Source organism: Chiloscyllium punctatum, chromosome 11 (genome assembly GCF_047496795.1).
Source record: "Chiloscyllium punctatum isolate Juve2018m chromosome 11, sChiPun1.3, whole genome shotgun sequence".
Classification (NCBI taxonomy): domain Eukaryota; kingdom Metazoa; phylum Chordata; class Chondrichthyes; order Orectolobiformes; family Hemiscylliidae; genus Chiloscyllium; species Chiloscyllium punctatum.
In genome coordinates this window covers 23,444,251-23,464,348 of record NC_092749.1, presented here as the reverse complement: position 1 = coordinate 23,464,348, position 20,098 = coordinate 23,444,251, and the positions used below count along the sequence as shown (strand labels likewise).

Sequence of the window (20,098 nt, the reverse complement as noted above, 5' to 3'; positions counted from 1 at the left end):
CCTGATTATCGACCCACCAGCCACTGTTTAGTTGCGAAATGAGGTTGTGCAATCTCAATCCTATTCCAAATGGACATGGTCTTGCTGCACAAAATTGATCCTGTTTATAATCTCACTCAGAGGCCTCTGACGTTGGGGATGAAAGAGATGTCATATTGTCTTGAGAATTGTCATTAAAGGCTGAGGCATATTGTTGAGCAGGGACTTAAAGATGGTTTGTTGGCTTAGTTGTTAGCCCTTTCGTTACTCGCTCAGAATATTGGGGCTTCAAACCCCTCTCCAGAGACTTCAGTTTGTAATCCAGACTGGCACCCCAGTGTCACTGGAGATGACTCCTTTTCAGTGGAGGTGATGACCTAGTGGTGTTATTGCTGGACAGTTAATCCAGAGACCCAGATAACATTCTGGGGACCCAGGTTCAAATTCTGTCACGGCAGATGGTGGAATTTGAATTCAATAAGTATCTGGAACTAAAGAATCTAACGATGACCTTATATCCATTGCCAATTATTGGGAAAAATCCATCTGGTTCACTAATGCCCTTTAGGAAGGACACTGCCACCCTTACCTGGTCTGGCCTACATGTGACTCCAGTCCCACAGTAATGTAGTTGACTCTTAACTCCCTTCTGGGCAATAAATGTTGGCCTAGCCAGTGACACCCTCATCCTGTGAATGAATTAAAAAAAAACACACATTAAACTGAGATCCTATGGCACTATTTTGATCTGATCCCTAAAAACAAAAGATTTGGTCACCTGTCTCAGTGGCGATTGTGGGAGTGAGCCATAAGTGAATTGGTTGCCATATTTTCTGTATTATGATGGTGACTGCTCTTGCACTGTATTTAATTGGCTTTAAAGTGCTTTAGGACATCGTCAGGTTGTAGAATGCATTATATCAATTTACATTCCTTTTTTTAAACCAAGGTTAAGATTCCACAGTTATACTGACTTTCACTTGAGTTGGAAACATAGCTGCCGTAATCGAATTGAAAGGTGGAGCAGGGTCTCGGTGCTAAATGGGGCTACCCATCCTCCTGTGTACAATAGTACACCGGGTTTGAGCAGCTGAAAGGAAAAGCCTTGTGATTAAGAGGGAGAGACAGCCCTGTTCCGTGACTAACTCTTGCTTTTTTTTTTCTTCCAATTCTTAATATCCAGAGGTGCCCACAACCGCCATCCCACCAGTCAAAACTGGCTCGTGTTTGTCCATGGATGGGCGGCGTCACGAGAGCGGTGAGAGTTGGCATGACGGTTGCCGTGAATGCTACTGCTACAGCGGACGCGAAATGTGTGCACTCATCACCTGTTCCGTGCCCAACTGTGGAAATCCTACCATCCGGCCCGGGCAATGCTGCCCATCATGCCCAGGTAAGAAGCACCTAAATCAGCCCTCTCTGCTCCCCCCCCACCCCACCCCCAAACCGAGTATGCAGTTGAGATGGTGCTGCGGTTAGATTCTTTGGAAATTTTGGCCCCTTGTTAGGGACTTGCCTTCACTTTGCTGCACAGAAAGACTACATGGTGAGCTCTTGAAATGCCAAGGCTGTGGGCCAAGTATTGGAAAATGGGAATAGAATAGCTGGATGTTTCATGGCTGGCTTGGACATAATAGGCTGAAGGGCCTTTGCCATGCTATTAAAAAATCTGTGACTGTTAAGAGGTTGTTCATTCCATTGCACTTTGGTTAGCTCTCTGCAAGAGCTACAGACTTAGCTGCAGTGACAGAACAGTCTCTGGGTTTGAAGAAATTTATTCAGAGTAATAAATATTATTAATAGGAGTCTCATCATTAAAGGAGTGTGCTAAATCTAAAATGTCAGGGTCACTGAGCACTGGCTGTACATAAATGTTAATCCAATATGCCAAACTCATGCATTAATACTCAAGGATCCTTTGCTGTGTTGATAACACTGAAGGATCTCCAGTTATCTTATTGAGATTTGAAGCTCATTCCGATAAACATTAGCTGTAGTTTTCCATTAATTGATAGTGAAACATTGTACCAGTTGATGAGTGGGTAAGTGCATCACACTGTGATGATAGTTAAGCTGCTGATAGACTAACACAGTTTTAGACTGTGTTCCAGGAGACCAGCTTTAGGCATCGTCACTGTTAAACCTGGCTGCCTTAACCCAGCAGCAGACATTCGGCCCTGTGAGGTAGACTATGTCTAGGATAAGAAGGTCAGAGCAAACATGATCACCATCACCACCATTCCCATCCCTCCCCAGCTCACTACCGAACGGCAAAATGCAACCAGTAGGTGTGAACGTTCATGACGTTGGCAGGTTTGCCCATTTCTGGGGGCTGGCATCAAGAACAGAGGGTTCCTGCCTCACACACAGTGAGTAGCCAGGTCAGGTCAGGCAGTGAGCAGTTTCCAGAGGCTGATTGGGTTCTCCTACCACGTCTGCTGCCCACCTCAGACCCAGGAACCGGTCGGTCGTCTGGAAGTGGCTTCACAACAGCAGGGCAGGGCGACCAGCAACTCCAGGCCAACTTTGAGGCTGTCCTCACCTCCTCCTGCCCTCCACCCCAACCCCATCCTGGCCTTGGCTGCCTCCTCGTGGAGGTTTTTTTAATCGCTTGATTTTAAGAAATTGCCAAGGAGGTGTCTGAAGACAGCAGAGCCCTGTGTCCCTCCAAGTAAGGGGGGGGAGGGGTTGGGGTGTGGGAGGAGGGAGGGCGTTGATGGGGGGGGGGACCTTGTAGTGGACCTCCAGCTTCCAGAACAAACTCGCTGTCGTCAATTCGGCTGAGCACACCCCTGTTGACACCAGAGAGCCATCTTAGGGAAAACCACTGTCAGATGGTCGTTCAAGTGCAGGGTCAGGATCCCAATCTGATTCTGATATCGGGGTCCCTAAACAAAACCATACTTCATTCTCTAACATACATCAGCTCAACTGTGTCAAAGGGAAATGCCGTTTTTACTTTTTTATCCCGAGCTCTGGGACCCGGAGAGCTGTTGACCTTAGGCTGAGAACAATAAAGTTAACACAGACTTGAAATAGAACCTGAAGCTTTCCAGATCCATGTATTTTTTATTGGATTGATCTACCAAAGAGACAGGCACGAGTGAACCAGAGGGCTAGCTCCTTCTCTATGGTTCACAAATGGACATCAAAATCTGCAGTGAGCCTTCTCTTGTTATCAGTTTCTGCCACTAATTCACTGCCTTTAACTGTACCAGTGTAGGACCTTTTCCGAGGAATGAGCTCGGAAACAAAATGCATTGAGAGTAAATGGTACTTTGTCTCTTTATATTGCACTGATATAATAGATCATAAATTGCAGCATTGATAAACATATAGAACATAGAACATGCAAAAGTACAAAGAGCAGGCCCTTTGGCCCACGATGTTGTGCCAAGGATTATTCCTAATCTAAAGTAATAACCTAACCTACGCACCCCTCAATTCATTGCTGTGCACGTGCATGTCCAGTCGCTTAAATGTCCCTCAAGACTCTGTTTCCACCACCTCAGCTGGCAACGCATTCCATGCATTCACAACTCTCTGCGTAAAGAACCTTCCTCTGATGTCTCCTCTATACCTTTCTCCTAGTGTCTTAAAACTGTGACCCCTCGTACCAGTCAATCCTGCCCTGGGGAAATGTCTCTGGCTACTGACTCGATCCATGCCTCTCATTACCTTGTATACCTCGATCAGGTCACCTCTCTTCTTCCTTCTCTCCAAAGAGAAAAGTCCGAGCTTAGTCAACCTCTCTTCATAAGACAAGCCCTCCAGTCCTGGTAAACCTTCATTGCATCCTCTCTAAAGCCTCCACATCTTTTCTATAATAGGGCGACCAGAACCGGACACAATATTCCAAGTGTGGTATCAGCAGGGACTTGTAGAGCTGCAGCAAAACCTCACGCCTCTTAAACCTGATCCCCCTGTTAATGAAAGCCAAAATACCATATGCTTTCTTAACAACCCTATCCACTTGGGTGGCAACTTTGAGGGATCTATGCACTTGAACACCCAGATCCCTCTGTTCCTCCACACTGCCAAGAATCCCCTCTTTAATCCTACATTCAGCGTTCAAGTTCGACCTTCCAAAATGCATCACTTCGCATTTATCCAGGTTGAACTCCATCTGCCATTTCTCAGCCCAGCTCTGCATCCTGTCTATGTCGCGCTGCAGCCTGCAGTAGCCCTCGATACTATCGATGGCACCTCCAGCCTTATGAAAGGAGTAACCAATTGATGTGAAAGTACAGCTTCATTTCATGTTGTAAAGGAATTCATTTCTTCCTCTGATGTATTACAACCGTTAATTCATAAACTGAAAGAAATTACAGTACAAAAGTAAGCCTTTCAATCCTGTACCTGTGTCTGTGCTGGCTTTTCAATTGGAGCTATCTATTCAAATTGCATTTCTCCGCCCTTCCTGCATATCTTTTAATGCTCTTCACCTTTGAATAGTTCCGCTTTTCAATTGACATTAGTGATGTGCTTGTGTTGAGGCATTCCCCATTATGCTAACCAGATTGTTAACTCACTTTGTTCTCAGAGGACTCTGGCCTTTGGAAGCCTGAGCTGAGTGATACCTCGATCTGCCATGCTCCTGGGGGCGAATACTTTGTGGAAGGAGAAACTTGGAACATTGACTCCTGCACCCAGTGCACGTGCCACACCGGGCGTGTGCTCTGTGACACCGAGGTCTGCCCACCCATCCTCTGCCAGAACCCCATCAGGACACCAGACTCATGCTGCCCACAGTGCCCAGGTATGCTCACAAACTGCAACACCAGCTTGTATTTACTTAGCAGCAAGGCAGCAAGATCTCCTGACACCCTGGTTCAAAGTTTAAATAAAGGGGACAGTCACAACAGAGTATATGAGAGGGATAAAGAATAGAAACGTATACTGATGCAAAGACAATAGGTAGTGGGAGGCTTATGGGGGGTGTTAAGCACTAGAGCCGAATGGCCTGCTTGTGTGCTGCATGGTCTTTGGCCTTTTATTGAGTAAGAATCTGCTGTAAGAAATATGTCAAACATACGAAAGATATATGTCAGCTGGGAGTTCAGTCCAGAACCTCACTGACATTGCATCTTATAGTCTGTTTTTTAGCTATTTGATTGCAATGCTGTTTTTAATGCATCGGACTTGGACTAAAGTGACCTCCTTAGAACTTAATGAATAATTTATTTTACACTTACAAATGATTAACTTGTGGAAGTAAGCTGCCATTTAGCACATCACATACCGATTTTACTGAAACGTAAACTGACCGACCATGGAGCTACGTTCCCTGTTTTGGTGCAGGTCAGAAAAGCAATGAGTAACACCCAAGCATGTTCTGCTCTCTGGATAGTATTGATTGGGCTGATTGGCCTCTCCCATTTCTGCATCTTTTTACCGTTTACAAAACCCTTAGCAACATCACTTTGCAAAAGAAAAATCTGGTAATGCATTGCTTTGCAGTTTGTGGGATCGTGCTGTGTACATGCTGGCTATTGGGGTTGTCCTAACACAGGCGAAAGTGCTACATAAAGGCTAGTTCTTTGTTTCTGGCTCTCAGGACCCAAATCTGTGCTGTATTACTTGCCTCGACTGTTCCTTATGGTGATGAGTATTGAACAGCAAGTAGAGAAAGAACTCGGCTGGTTTAAGCATTATCCAGCTTTTTCTTAACTAAATGCAACACATCGGCTTGTGGATGATATTGGTTGAGGGGAGTGGGGAGGCTGACTTCACGTTCTCCTGTTGCAAAATTGGTGTCTTCTCCTCCTTTCACCAGATGAACCCCTTCAGCCTATGTCGCCAAGCAACAGAAGTATGCCTGGTTACTGTAAGAATGATGAAGGTGATATCTTCCTGGCAGCTGAATCCTGGAAGCCAAATGTATGCAGCAGCTGCATTTGCATGGAGGGTGTCATCAGCTGCTACTCGGAGTCGTGCCCAGCTGTGACCTGTGCCCGGCCTGTCCTGCGGAAAGGGCAGTGCTGCCCTTACTGTATTGGTGAGTAATAGTGCTGAGGAATCGGTGTGCCATTCTCTTATTGTGCATCCAGGAGATGGACCATCTGCTTTTGTTGCTTTTATTCCCCTGTTGTCTAGGGCAAGTTGGTACATTTTGAGTTCATAGTGACTCTAATCGTATTCATTATCGATACTTTTGACACCCTGAGCCTAGGAATCTTGCTGTTGCAGTCTCCCTCCTTTGCAGCTAATTCCTGATCAGTCAAAGAACACGCTGGGTAAACTCTCTGTGAAAAAGACAAAGGAAGGGCTTGAGCAAAGTCATTCCTTCTCTGTCCTCCTGAATCTCTCAAGGCACCTCTGCTAACACAGCTAATGAGGGCAGATAATGATAACATTATCAGAGAGGTCCTAAGAGCCTCTAACGGCTGTGTCTGCCCTATGGACAAACTCAGAGACTTGTCTTCCTTTATTAATTAACACATCCTCAATGGAGAACAAGAGGGGGAGCTAAACCCATACCGTCCACCTCTGTTATAGTGTGGTGTTAACCCTTAGCTGGGTCCTCAGAGCTGAGCTGCCCCCCAGAACGATAAACCTGCCAGCACAACTGAAGCTGTGAAAGCAGCAGAGAGGCAGCATTAATCATTTCTTCTGATGCAGTGTGGCATTGCTGGCCAGTGGCTGGGGAGAATATCACTCCCTCCCTTCCTGTTCCCCCAACCACAGGATCTCCGCTGTGACCTGTCATCTTCCCTGGACACCAGAGCCAAGCTGACTGAAACCAGCTTCTGTCAGTACAAACTGATTATTATTGTTGTGACAACAGTGTGTATTAGGATAATTCTCAATAATAGTTCCAACAAAGCAGTGGGAAATTAGTATCTTGTCACCAGGCTGCGTAGAAAATTCCATCCTCTTCTTCAGGCCCCCCCCACCCCCCGGCAAGCTCATCCAACAGATAAAATTAAGCTGATTGTTCGATTTATATATTGGAATAACTATATTGGAGCATGAATTAGTGCCCACACCCCCTCAAAAACCCTTACTGGTTTCATTTTCGTGGTATTTCAGTGAAGGTGACAATGGTCCTGAGTCCATTCTTGTATGTTCAGTTTAATAAGACCAGTTGTTTTTCTGGGACACAGACAATTCATCCTCACACACTGTACACTCTTGTAACCCTCACTCACAACTCTATCCTTTCCAACCCTCTTACACTCTCCACTGACGTTGCAGCTCTCATCACACTGTGGACCTCTTGCTCCCTCTAGTGACAGCCCAGTTACAACCTAGTGGCCGTGAGGACCAAAATTACAAACAGTCCCTTTGATAGCACCAAACTTGAAAATTCCAGAAAAGAAGGTGAGAGACTGCTGAAGATTTTTTTTACTCCACTCATCAGGACAAATGCAAGAATGCCAAATTTTGTGGGTTGTGATCATTTGAAATGGTTAAGCCCAAAATGCCGACACTGCTGCTTGCCTGACCTGCTGTGTTTGTTTCCAGCACCACACTTTATCAACTCATCATTAGAAATTTTGCATTCTTGCATTTATCCTGATGTGTGCAAGATGAAAAAAACCATGGCAGCACATTTCTCATTTCAGTAAGCAGTAATTTTTCAGATTTCAGATTCTCCTTGCAGGGATCTTTTTATCCCTTTTTACCCTACCTCTGGTTGACCTCAGTCAGAAACACTCCCAATACGCTTGTGAGCTTTACTGACCTGCTTTCCTTTGAGAGTGCTATCGGTGCCAGAAACCACCCGGATGGTCTGAATGCATTTCTCACAATATCGTACATTCCTAGACAGTGTCCAGGCCTCCCTAGTTGTTCAGGATCAATTGCAGTTTATGATGAAAGCTGTTCTTTTTCATAAAAATTGATCTGATTCATTAAGGGAAGGAAGCCTATCAGCCTTACTCAGTCTGGTCGGTATAGCAAGGTGGTTAACCCGTGACTGCCAACTGGAAGCCATTCAGTTGTAGCGAACCCACCACCGGCCATTCCAATAGAAGCCCCACCACCATCGTATCAGAGCATTCAAAATTGGGCATTCAATACCAAAGCATTACCTGTGGCGCACACATCCCCAGACTTGGCCTATTGTTGATAGATTCAGCCAGTCTGGTCAAGTCAATTCAATCGTCAAGGCTACTTGTGCAGTGCTGCGTGTAACTGTGTGCTCCTGGTGAGCTGAGAGACGGTATAAAGAGTCAGCAGAGACAGAACCAGGTGACTCTTAAAGTACTCTTAAAGCTGGTGAGGAGTTTGTTAAAATGCCCTCAATCCCTTCAAAGCTGTTCGTTTAAAAGACAAGCAGCATTTGAAGTAGCACTTCACTAAGAGATTGGTACGTTTATAAACTTTAAAGGCATTAAGGGGTATAGAAAAAAAGCTGAAATACCACAGAGGATCATGAAGATGTTGAATGATGGAGCAGGTTCAAAGGGCAGAATGGCCTTAGCTGCTCCTGGTTTCTATGCTTCACAGATTGAGAGATAGAAACCATGCTGCGATACCCAGATTGTCAGCCTGATGCCGATTAGTTGCTTCTCTACCCAGAAATCACTTTCAAACTGACTGAGTTGTAAGATTTCCTCACTGCAGGGAATGGCTGAATGACCACGGTCTAACTCGACTCCGTTTTTATTTTCTCCATTTGCCTGCCTTCGACAGAGGAGAGCATCCCGAGCAAAGTCGTGTGTCACTTCAATGAGAAAACCTACGCAGATGAGGAGCGATGGGACATCGACAGCTGTACACACTGTTACTGCCTGCAAGGGCAGACACTCTGCTCCACGGTCAGCTGCCCTCCCCTCCCCTGCCTGGAACCTGTCTACGTGGATGGAAGCTGCTGTCCTGTGTGCCCAGGTAATTAGAGGCCTTCCCCTGCTTTATAGATCCTAGAACTGACAGAGATGGCATCCCCCGCCTCCCCCCCCCCCCCCCCCCCCCCCACCTCCCAGTGCACACATTGTTTACTTTCCACCCCTTATTGACTTTTACTTACGGTTAATGAAGAGTATCTGCTGCTTACAGAGCCTGCCTATTCTCAGAAGCAAACCACAAGACGTACTTCCCTTGAATCTCTGACTCCAGTTAGCAGCTCATTTTTCCTGCATTGTACACCACTCTCCCCCACTCCGTCAGCTTCTCTATCGCACCCCTCCCCAACACACCTTACCTCCTCCCCTCCAAATACACTGTACCTCCCACCCAGGTCAGTGCTCAGTCTCCCCAAGGACAAACTGTACCCCATCAACTTCTGTCCCACAACAATACACACTGTACCCACACTTAACCCGCAAATGTTCTACAAATTTATCCCACAATTAACCCTTACCTCAATACTCATACTCTCTCCGTTGCACACACACATACTGTTCACTCATTCCATTGATTAATGCTCTGATCCTGGACTAACTTCCCCCCCTCAATCCAGGAGTGACCCTTACTTGCCCTCCTCTTCACCCTTTACCTCACCCTCCTGACCTACCCTCCCATCAAGCAGTAGCCTCTTCCTTAGCTGGACCTCAGTTTGACAACAGTTTGCATTCCCAGCTGTCCCACCCATGCCTCTGAATAAGAATTACACCCCTCTCCACTCCCTCATTCTCACATATGCTCCATAGCACCCACCCCACACTTCCGTACCTACACATAACGATGGTAAACTGACTTCAGTGCTATCACAACCGGTAACAAATCCAAAATGTATCCATAGGAAACTTCTGGCTCACAGGATATGTTGGTGTTTATTTAAAACTGATTGACTCCTTCATTGGTAGAACAGCTATACATCCATTCATTACTAACACTGCTCCACACGTTTCACCTTATTAATGAAGCACGTTGGATGCTAAAACTTTGAAAGCAAAATAAAAATATTGTTACAGGTAAAATCAGTTTATGACTTGGAGTTCTGGCCATGGTTCATTCCCTCTTCATCAACCTATCCTTTATACTTCTGTCAAGATCTTCAGGCAGGCACAGAGATTCCTCAAACTGTGGCTGTCCCTTGAAGCTTTCTCTCTGTCAGTCTCGCTGCAGCACAGTCTGGATCCTGTGACTCAGTGCCCTGCCTCTCTGATTGACATGTTGTCTGACTGAGTTAGAAACAGAGTAGGACAAATTCCAAAGGATCTTTTGTGACCCCTGGACTTGTCACCTTGCCTCAGTGGTCACAATCAGCTCATATTAAAAGTGCTATTAATTAAAGTTTTATGGTGCTTTTTTTGTTCATCACTGGCAACTGTACCTTCTGCTACCCAGGCCCCGAGCTCTGAAACTTTCTTCTGAAACCTTTCGCCTTCTTTTAAGAGTCACTAGACCTTATGTAGTTCAGTTTTAGTTGAGAATGCAACCATGAAGCAGCTTGGAATGCTTCACTTTGTTAGAGGAACAACGTAAATGCAAGCACTTGTACTTTCATTCTAGTTGTAAGGACGTTCTGAACCCCCCCACACTATCCTAGTGAGGAAAACATGTGTAATCTTTGCATGGTTTGGGTATGGTTTTGTTTGGGTATAGTTTTGTTTTGGTTCCAGATTCCATCAGAGTTTGCTTCACAATGCCGGAGCATTGAGATCTATTCATCCCAGGCAGCATTTCGGATTCATTCCTGGCAAGGACAGCAATGTTTGTCCAAACTGTACAAGGGTTGAAAAATGTGTAGCTGGAAAAACACAGCAGGCCAGGCAGCATCCGAGGAGCAGGAGAATTCTCCTGCTCCTCGGATGCTGCCTGGCCTGCTGTGTTTTTCCAGCACCACATTTTTCAACTCTGGTACTCCAGCATCTGCAGTCCTCACTTTCTCCACACTGTACAAGTGTTTGCTTACAGGAGGACTGAGGCCATTCACAGATGCCATTCATGTTGTTTTGCTCGATCCCCGTCTCCCTTTAGACCTGTACATTCCGGAACCCACCAACATACCCATTGAGAAGTTTGACCAAAGAGGACAGATTGAAGTGGAAGCCCCGTTCTGGCCAACTCCTAGTGGGAACGAAATTCCTGCACATCTTCGGGACGATGGTAAGTGAGTGTGTGTATGTGTGTGTTCCTCACTATTTCATCCACCAGGGACATTGGAGGGAAACTATGAAGTTTTTGCCTGTCTAGGACCTCAGGCCAGTCAATTCATGGCAACCCACAAAATAGTGGAGTAGACCAATTTCCAGTAGCCAGAACCCCACCTTCTTGGCTTCTGTCAATAATCTTTAACTCCTGTTTTAGTTAGTTAGTTCAATTAGCTGGATGGCTGGCTTGCAATGTAGAGTGATGCCAACCATGTGAGTTCAGTTCCTGCACTCATACTGAGGTTACCATGAAGGACTCTCCTTTTCAGCATCTCCCTTTACCTGAGGTTGCGACCCTCAGGTTAAACCACCACCTAATGAGGAAGTGGCCCCACAATATGACGACTTTACTTTAGTCAAGAATGTATCTACTGCAACCTAAAAAACAATCAGTGACTCTCCCTCTTGAGGGAAAGGCATTCCAAAGACTGACAATAATGAGAAAAAAAACTCCCCCTCATCACTGTGTTATACTCCGTTCCTTAATTTTAGTCTCTCCCACAACAGGAAACACCCTTTCGCCATCTGTCCTGTCAAGCCCCCAACCCGATGTCCACGTTGAATATTTTGCCCTCCAGCCACTTGCTCTCTACCTGTAACCCGCTGAGCTGTTGGCACAGTGCACAGCTCCCCATCATGGCCGTAAGTCTATATTCATGTTGGAAAATTGCAGCTGATTGGTTGCTGATGAGCCTCGGTGGGCTTCCTGCTGCCAATTGGTGGATTGTCATCGCATGCAATCCTGGCCCACAGGATGATTGACTGTAGGAGGCATTCCTGCCATGTACCATTCTGCCAACACACTTGCACTGCCAAGGGTGGCTGCTGGATAGGAACAGCAACAGCTCTCTTCCTCCTAATCTGAAAGCCACCCCTCAGCACAACTGGTGATTCCTGCTTGAAATGTGATCGTCCTGGGAAGAGAAGGAAAGGCAAATGGGAAATCGACATTCCAGCAGTCATAGAGTCATGGAGATGTACAGCACGGAAACAGACCCTTCGGTCCAACCAGTTCATGACGACCAGATATCCCAACCCAATCTAGTCCCACCTGCCAGCACCCGGCCCATATTCCTCCTAACCCTTCCTATTCATATACCCATCCAGATGCCTCTTAAATGTTGCAATTGTACCAGCCTCCACCACACCCTCGAGCAGCTCATTCCATACACGTACCACCCTCTGCGTGAAAAAGTTGCCCCTTAGGTCTCTTTTATATCTTTCCCCTCTCACCCTAAACCTATGCCCTCTAGTTCTGGACTCCCCGACCCCAGGGAAAAGACTTTGTCTATTTACCCTATCCATGCCCCTCATAATTTTGTAAACCTCTATAAGGTCACCCCTCAGCCTCCGACGCTCCAGGGAAAACAGCCCCAGTCTGTTCAGCCTCTCCCTGTAGCTCAGATCCTCCAACCCTGGCAACATCCTTGTAAATATTTTCTGAACCCTTTCAGGTTTCACAACATCTTTCCGATAGGAAGGAGACCAGAATTGCATGCAATATTCCAACAGTGGCCTAACCAATGGCCTGTACAGCCGCAACATGACCTCCCAACTCCTGTACTCAATACACTGGCTCATCTGGTCAAGATCCTGTTGTAATCTGAGGTAACCCTCTTCGCTGTCCACTACACCTCCAATTTTGGTGTCATCTGCAAACTTACTAACTGTACCTCTTATGCTCACATCCAAATCGTTTATGTAAATGACAAAAAGTAGAGGGCCCAGCACCGTTCCTTGTGGCACTCCACTGGTCACAGGCCTCCAGTCTGAAAAACAACTCTCCACCACCACCCTCTGTCCTCTACCTTTGAGCCAGTTCTGTATCCAAATGGCTAGTTTTCCCTGTATTCCATGAGATCTAACCTTGCTAATCAGTCTCCCATGGGGAACCTTGTCGAACGCCTTACTGAAGTCATATAGATCACGTCCACTGCTCTGCCCTCATCAATCTTCTTTGTTACTTCTTCAACAAAACTCTATCAAGTTTGTGAGACATGATTTCCCACGCACAAAGCCATGTTGACTATCCTGAATCAGTCCTTGCCTTTCCACATACATGTACATCCTGTCCCTCAGGATTCCCTCCAATAACTTGCCCACCACCGAGGTCAGGCTCACTGGTCTATAGTTCCCTGGCTTGTCTTTACTGCCCTTCTTAAACAGTGGCACCACGTTTGCCAACCACCAGTCTTCCGGCACCTCACCCGTGACTATCGATGATACAAATATCTCAGCAAGAGGCCCAGCCATCACTTCTCTAGCTTCCCACAGAGTTCTCGGGTACACCTGATCAGTCGCAGGAGAGGGTTAATCATTGAGCATGAAAGATGTTTATTGAGGTGCTGTGATCTCAAAGATTTTGAAAATCATTCCATCCGAAAGTATCTGCTTCAGCTCTCAATGAGATATTGTTAATATGGGTAATTATTTGTAAAGCAGTGCTGCATTTATTTGTCTTGTGAGGTAGCCTGTAAAATTCGCCAGCGTCAGAGAGGATCCTAGAATCGTGGCCTGCTCAGTAAACTAGTCATTCAGTGCCCTTTATCATTCAAGGATTGTTCGTCAGCAGTTCCCAGGAGATAGGCCTGCGGAAGACACAAAGCATTGTACTACTATGAACTTTGTAAATCGTGAGTCAGCAGCCTTTACTGAGATTAATGCAGGCATTCTTGTGATAGCCGGCATCTCCACCTTTTATAGTTCCTGTTGCTCAACAGATAAAAGATTTATTCATTTATTAAATCTATTGTTCCCTCGACACCTTCCAGACTGTTCAGTTTGGGCTGGAATGTGTAAAAGGTGACGGCAGATTGTACATACCCTGTCTGATTTCCCACTGCTTTCAAGTGTGTCATATTACCTCATTCACCCGATCAGCAAATCTTATTCATTTCTTCTCGTGTACGTAAATATGTGGAATGTAAATTTGGGGCTAAGTCAGCTCAGCCATAATCAATTTGAATGATTGTGTGGGCTATAGGGGGTCAAACTCCTGCTCCTGGTCATACAGGGGAGGATGTGGTATAGTGGTTATGTCACTATGGGTTATGCCCTGATTCAAAACCCACTGTGGTAACTGCTGTTGTTTAAATTAAGTTGAATAAGAATGTGAAAATAAAAGCTGGTTTTGGTAATACTGACCATGAAGCTATCCATTTTCAGCCGTTGGTTAAAACCCAAACCAGTTGACTCATATCCTGTTGGAGAAGAAAAGCTGTTACCTGGTCTGGCCCCCATGTGACTCCAGACCCTCTGAAATCACCGAGCAATCCAGTCAGTTCAAGGGCAATGGGTTGGACAGCAAAAGCTGGCTTTGTCAGTAAAGCCCATATCCCAGGAAAGAGTGTTAAAAAATATTAATTTACCTTAATTTTATTTCTACTTCTTCCTCGTGAGGTAACACCTTCTACGGTCTGTTAATAGAGAAATATCTCCTGAACTCCCAATTGGATTTATTGGCGATTATCTTGTATTTATCACCCCTAGTTCTGGTCTCCCCACAAATGGAAATAGTTTCCCCACGTCTAACCCATGGAACCCCTTTGTCATCTTGAAGACCTGTAACATGTCAACTCTTAGCCATGTCTTTTCTAGAGAAAAGAGTTGTCGCCTGTCCAACCTTTTCCTGTTCTGGAATCAGCCTTCTACATCTTTTTCTGAACCGACACAGTGACTCCACATCTATAGCTTTTTGCAATACTGAAACCATAACTGAACAGGCGTCTTCTGATCTCAGTTTCTGTGTCCAAATTTGAATGATCTATCTCAGCAAAACAGCTCAGCAGCAGTGGGCGGGTTTGTGGTGCTCCAGTTTGTGGTGCTCCATCACCGATTCGGTAATCCAGAACCCGAGGCAAATGTCCTGAGGTTGTAGCTTCAAGTCCCACCATGGCAGATGGTGACACTTGAATTCAGTAAAAGTCTGGATTCAAAGGCTAACCAAATGGCGATTACATAATCACTGCTAATTGTTGTTTAAAAACCCATCTGGCTCACTTTGCCCTCGCGGGAAGGAAATCTGCTGATCTGTGTGTGACTCCACACCCACACAGCAAAACGTCTGACTTCTAAATGGCTTAGCAATGATACTTGGAGATGGGCAAAGAGTACTGACTTTGCCAGTGATGCCATCTCCCATGAAAAGAATAAATATCTTGGTGGTGCTGAAAATGTGTGCCCCCACCCACCCAAAAGGCTATCACATTGAATGGTCATTGCCTCAGTGTAACCCCCCCTCTGCTAACATTAGACTTTGTCTTTTTTCTTCATCTCCAACAGAGAATCTCCATGTAAACGCAATAGGTGGAGACTATCCTCGGTACAACGAAGACTCTGCCATACACTCAGTGGCTTGGGTAGCACTGCCTATCATGATTGCTCTTATCCTAGTCATAGCTCTGCTGCTCGTCAACCAGAAGAAGCAGTGGATCCCAGTGCCCTGTTACAGAGCTCCTACAAAGGTATGTTGTCCTTCTTTCTGAGTATACCCCTGTATAACTGGTTAAGGAAAGTGTGTGGGGTTTGGGGTTGATGATCATGAAATGTCCACATTGTCATAAAAATGTATCGGATTCACTATTACTATTCAGAAAACTTTAATGAGCCCAGCCTACATGTTGATTTTTAAGATTAGATTACTTACAGTGTGGAAACAGGCTCTTCAGCCCAACAAGTCCACACCAACCCGCCAAAGCGTAACCCACCCATTCCCCTACATTTACCCCTTTACCTAACACTACGGGCAATTTAGCATGGCCAATTCACCTGACCTGCACATCTTTGGACTGTGGGAGGAAACCGGAGCACCCGGAGGAAACCCACACAGACACAGGGAGAATGTGCAAACTCCACACAGTCAGTCGCCTGAGTCGGGAATTGAACCCGGGTCTCTGGCGCTGTGAGGCAGCAGTGCTAACCACTGTGCCACCGTGACACCCCTAACTACCCACATAACTACCCACATAATCTATCACTAAGTTGTATCAAACTACTGCACACAAAGGCAGAGCTGATTAGATTAGATTTGATTCCCTACTGTGTGGAAACAGGCCCTTCAGCCCAACCAGTCCACACCAACCCTCCGAAGGGTAACCCACCCAGACCCATTTCCTTCTGACCAATACACCTAACACTATGGGCAATTTAGCCTGGCCAATTCACCTGATCTGCACATCTTTGGACTGTGGGAGGAAACCAGAGCACCCGGAGAATGTGTAAACTCCACACAGACAGTCACCTCAGGCTGCAATTAAACCTGGGACCCTGGTGCTGTGAGGCAGCAGTGCTAACCACTGAGCCACCATGCCGCCCTATAAAGGTTAGGGCTATTTTCCTGGAGAGTCAGAGGCTGAGGGTGACCTTTCAGAAGTTTAAAAAATCATGAAGGGCATGGATAAGGTGACAGTCAAGGTCTTTTCCCCAGAATAGGGGAGTCCAAAGCTCAAGGACATGAGGGTGAGATAAGAGCGGAAAGATTTGGAAGGAACCCCAGGGACAACGTTTTCATGTAGAGCATGGTGCATGTATGGAATGAGCTGCCACAGGAAGTTGTGGAGGCTGGTACAATTATAACATTTAAAAGGCATTTGGATGGGTATATGACTAGGGAGGGTTTAGATAGATATGGGCTAAATGCTGGTAAATGGGACTAGATTAATTTAGAATATCTGGTTGGCATGGATGAGTTGGACCAAAGAATCTGTTTCCATGCTGTACAGCTCTGTGACTTTAATTAAGGATAGAAAATAAATGGCTTTGCCAGTGAAGTTCACATCCAAAGAGCAAAAAGGAATTGTACGCGTGTGTTCATGGAATCAGGGTCAGCTACAGTGCCCCTACAGGACCGGAGAGGAAGCTCATCAGTGAATAATGGGCAAGTTTTTGCAAGTTAACTGGTGCTCTTGGAATCCTTCCCCAGTGGGGGAAACTGCATTTTCAAAAGAGGAGGAAGCCAGTACGGATTAATTGTCAAATGAGAAATATCTCAATAAATGTGCCTCTGATCTGACAGTATATTCTAAATTCAGTTTTCAGCCAACTGGGCCAGTCGTCAGCAGGTTATTCAGAAAGTAGCTCTTCCAGTGTAGATTAGTAAAATGGACCAAATTAGTCATACACTGTGGTATAATTTGTAAACTTGTTATAAATGTACTCATTCAAGATTTTGAAACAAAATAAAGCCCTTTGAACCACCTCAAGTTCTTGTGTGTAGCTCCCAACATTTAATGGGTCATTCATTTGAAAAGATCTGTTAGATCTGCATTTATTTCCCTCCCCTTTAACATCCCACTTGTTAATTTTTTTATTAATGGAATATTTATACTGCGAACAGAACACACAGATGACTTTGGAATAATTGACTGGGAAGTGTTATTGAGCCAAGCATTGAGAGAGAGAACTGAATTAACTCAAGGGGTTGCTGAATTACTCTCGGTTAATTACTGCATCTTTCCTATTGTTAATTCAGCTCCATTGCTTTTCAGTGGCAATTACTCGAATGCACTTGGCAATTCACTATTTAAGGAAAGCTCATAATAAGTAGCTGGGAGAAGAGGAAGGATGTGTGCAGCTTCTTAGTTGTTGGTTACAAAAGGAGGCGGGTGCTGGATCTCAAACCTGATGTGGTAATTGTAGTTTAGAGCAGAAACAAGTCCCAGCTGACACTCCAGTGCATTGGTCAGAGAGTATCGCACTATTGGAGCTGCTGCCTTTGACATGAAATGTTAAACCAAGGCCCCATGTTGGGATGATGTCAACAGTCCCATTGTTCTTTTTTGAAGTGTTATGCCCAGAATCCTGGCCAATATTTATCAAAAAAACAGACTGCTGGCTCATCACCACACAGCTGTTTGTGGGAGTTTGCAGAATACACATTTAACTATGATAGTGACTACACTTCAGGACTACCCAGGTGACTGCAAAGCACCTCAAGATGTCCGATAGTGGTGAAGAGTGCTGTATAACTGTATAAGTCCGAAGAGACTCTATGTACAAAGACCGGTGCAATGGGGGAAAAAACACGCCCAATGCCACCCTCACCCTGATGGCCACCTTTGTGTGTTGCTGCATCAAGCTGTGCGTGGATCCCCGGTACGCAAACACCAAGTGTCACTACGTACTGAGGTTCTACCTGTCCCCGGTGTTGCGAAGGATGGGCCTGGCCTCGCTGCCGCGGAACGCTCCGAGTAGTTGGACCGTTCCGTATCACCTGTCCTTCGTGGAGAAATTTATGAGGAAAAACACCTTTGACCACAAGTCCATCAGGAAGTGGTCAGCACGTAGCGTCCTTGAGACCCTTCGGGAAAAGGAGAGGGCGGATCCTGTCGAGCGGTTCCCTGAGCAGACTGTCAAAGCCATTTGGCAGAATGCCTCATCGCCAGAACTTTCCAACAAGCACCAAGACGTGGCTTGGCTGGTGGTGAGAAGGGCTCTGCCTGTGAGATCCTTTATGCACGCCCGGACTCTCTGCCGCACCGCACGCTGCCCTCGAAGTGGCTGCGGGGGGGACGAGACTGTCACACACCTCCTTCTGGAATGTGCCTATGCAGAGGAAGTCTGGAGAGGAATGCAGTGGTGCTTGTCGAGGTTCGTCCCGAGCAGCGCCGTGACGCGGGACTCCGTGCTCTACGGCCTGTTCCCCGGGACTCACACCGAGACGAACATTAACTGCGCCTGGAGGATCATCAACTCGGTGAAGGACGCTCTCTGGGCGGTCCGAAACCTGTTGATCTTCCAGCTGAAGGAGTTGACCCCGACCGAGTGTTGCAGACTGGCACATTCCAAGGTCCAAGACTACGTGTTGAGGGACGCGCTGAAGCTTGGGGCAGCTGCCGCCAAGGTGCGGTGGGGAAAGACCACTGTGTAAGATCGGCCTGCCGAAAGAAGAACAGGGGGCCCATACAGACGTTTTTTTGGGCTCTGCTGATGCCTCAGCCAAATATATGTATATATACAAGATTGAAAAAATGCACAGGATTGTAAAGGACAAGAATAAAGTCGAATCTGTGTTTGTAAATATGGACATATGTATGGCATGATCCAATGTACAGACCATCAAATCATTTATGAATAAAGTATATTTTTGAAATAAAAAAAAAGTATAAGTCCTTATTCCCCTTAAATCCAACGGTTTACCGCAAACATTAGAAGCAGCCCTGGATACACCTTGGCTCAGGCTGCCCGCTGATCCTTACAGTTCTGAATGGTCTGAATTGCTGCCTTATCATTGGTAAAGCATAGTGCATGTCACTGAAATCTACCAGTAAGAATTTGTCAGGTTCAGACCCTGGACTGGATTGAGTCAGCTGTTCTCAGGCAGTGAGGCCATATGTGGCTTCTTGCAAGTTGGCTATTTAATAGCACTGTGGCCTAGGACTCATTGGAATATACTCTAAGAGAATCTGAGACTTTAATGAGGGAATAGTTAATCTTTAATAATGAACAAGAATTAAAGTGAATGGTACCTGTGAGCATTTCTGAAAGTAAAAGTAATTTGCTGTGTAATTAGAAGGCTCATTAAGGAGATAAATCCTTTCCCACCAAGCCTTGTGTCCTTGAGGCATCCATCCTCCCTCCCAGTTCCCAATTTAGGTTCCGTCTGTTAGCACATGACTCCAGCATCCTATTCAGTCCTGGGATGAGCTTCAACCCCCTCTTATATCCAGTACAAAAACTGCTTTTTCACATCAGCACAGCCGTGGCAGTCTCTGCTGCACACTTACCTTCCATTACAGCTGAGCTCCTTATCCACTCTTCCATCACGGCAAGAATCAACTTCTCCAGCACTCTCCTCACCAACCACAGGACGGGTACCTGACGAGAATGCCAAGTTTCTCGCACTGGGGGCAGCATTTTCTGTTTGGGCTCAGGACCCCAGTGTCAGGGTCAATCACAAGTCTCCACTCTGTACCATCAGGAACATCACTCAGCAGCAACCTTCCCAGGTCTGGCCAGCAAGTGGCTCAGGAGACACTTTCCCTCCAGTTAATGCTCTTTAAGCTGAGGGGCTGAATAGGACACTCAGTCACCTGCAGGTCACCTGTTTTAATTAATCCTTAGACTGAGTTAACAAGCTG

At 45.9% G+C, this 20,098-nt stretch overlaps 1 protein-coding gene across 1 annotated transcript in view; it reads left to right on the top strand.

Annotated features, from left to right (window-relative positions):
* Positions 1-20,098, top strand: part of crim1 (cysteine rich transmembrane BMP regulator 1 (chordin-like)) — a 211,218-nt gene that overhangs the window by 181,805 nt on the left and 9,315 nt on the right. Inside the window, exons 11-16 of the mRNA XM_072580500.1 lie at positions 1,163-1,372; positions 4,523-4,738; positions 5,756-5,977; positions 8,620-8,814; positions 10,849-10,977; positions 15,303-15,484. Of these exons, the coding sequence (XP_072436601.1) occupies positions 1,163-1,372; positions 4,523-4,738; positions 5,756-5,977; positions 8,620-8,814; positions 10,849-10,977; positions 15,303-15,484 (1,154 nt within the window). The remainder of the gene's footprint in view (positions 1-1,162; positions 1,373-4,522; positions 4,739-5,755; positions 5,978-8,619; positions 8,815-10,848; positions 10,978-15,302; positions 15,485-20,098) is intronic.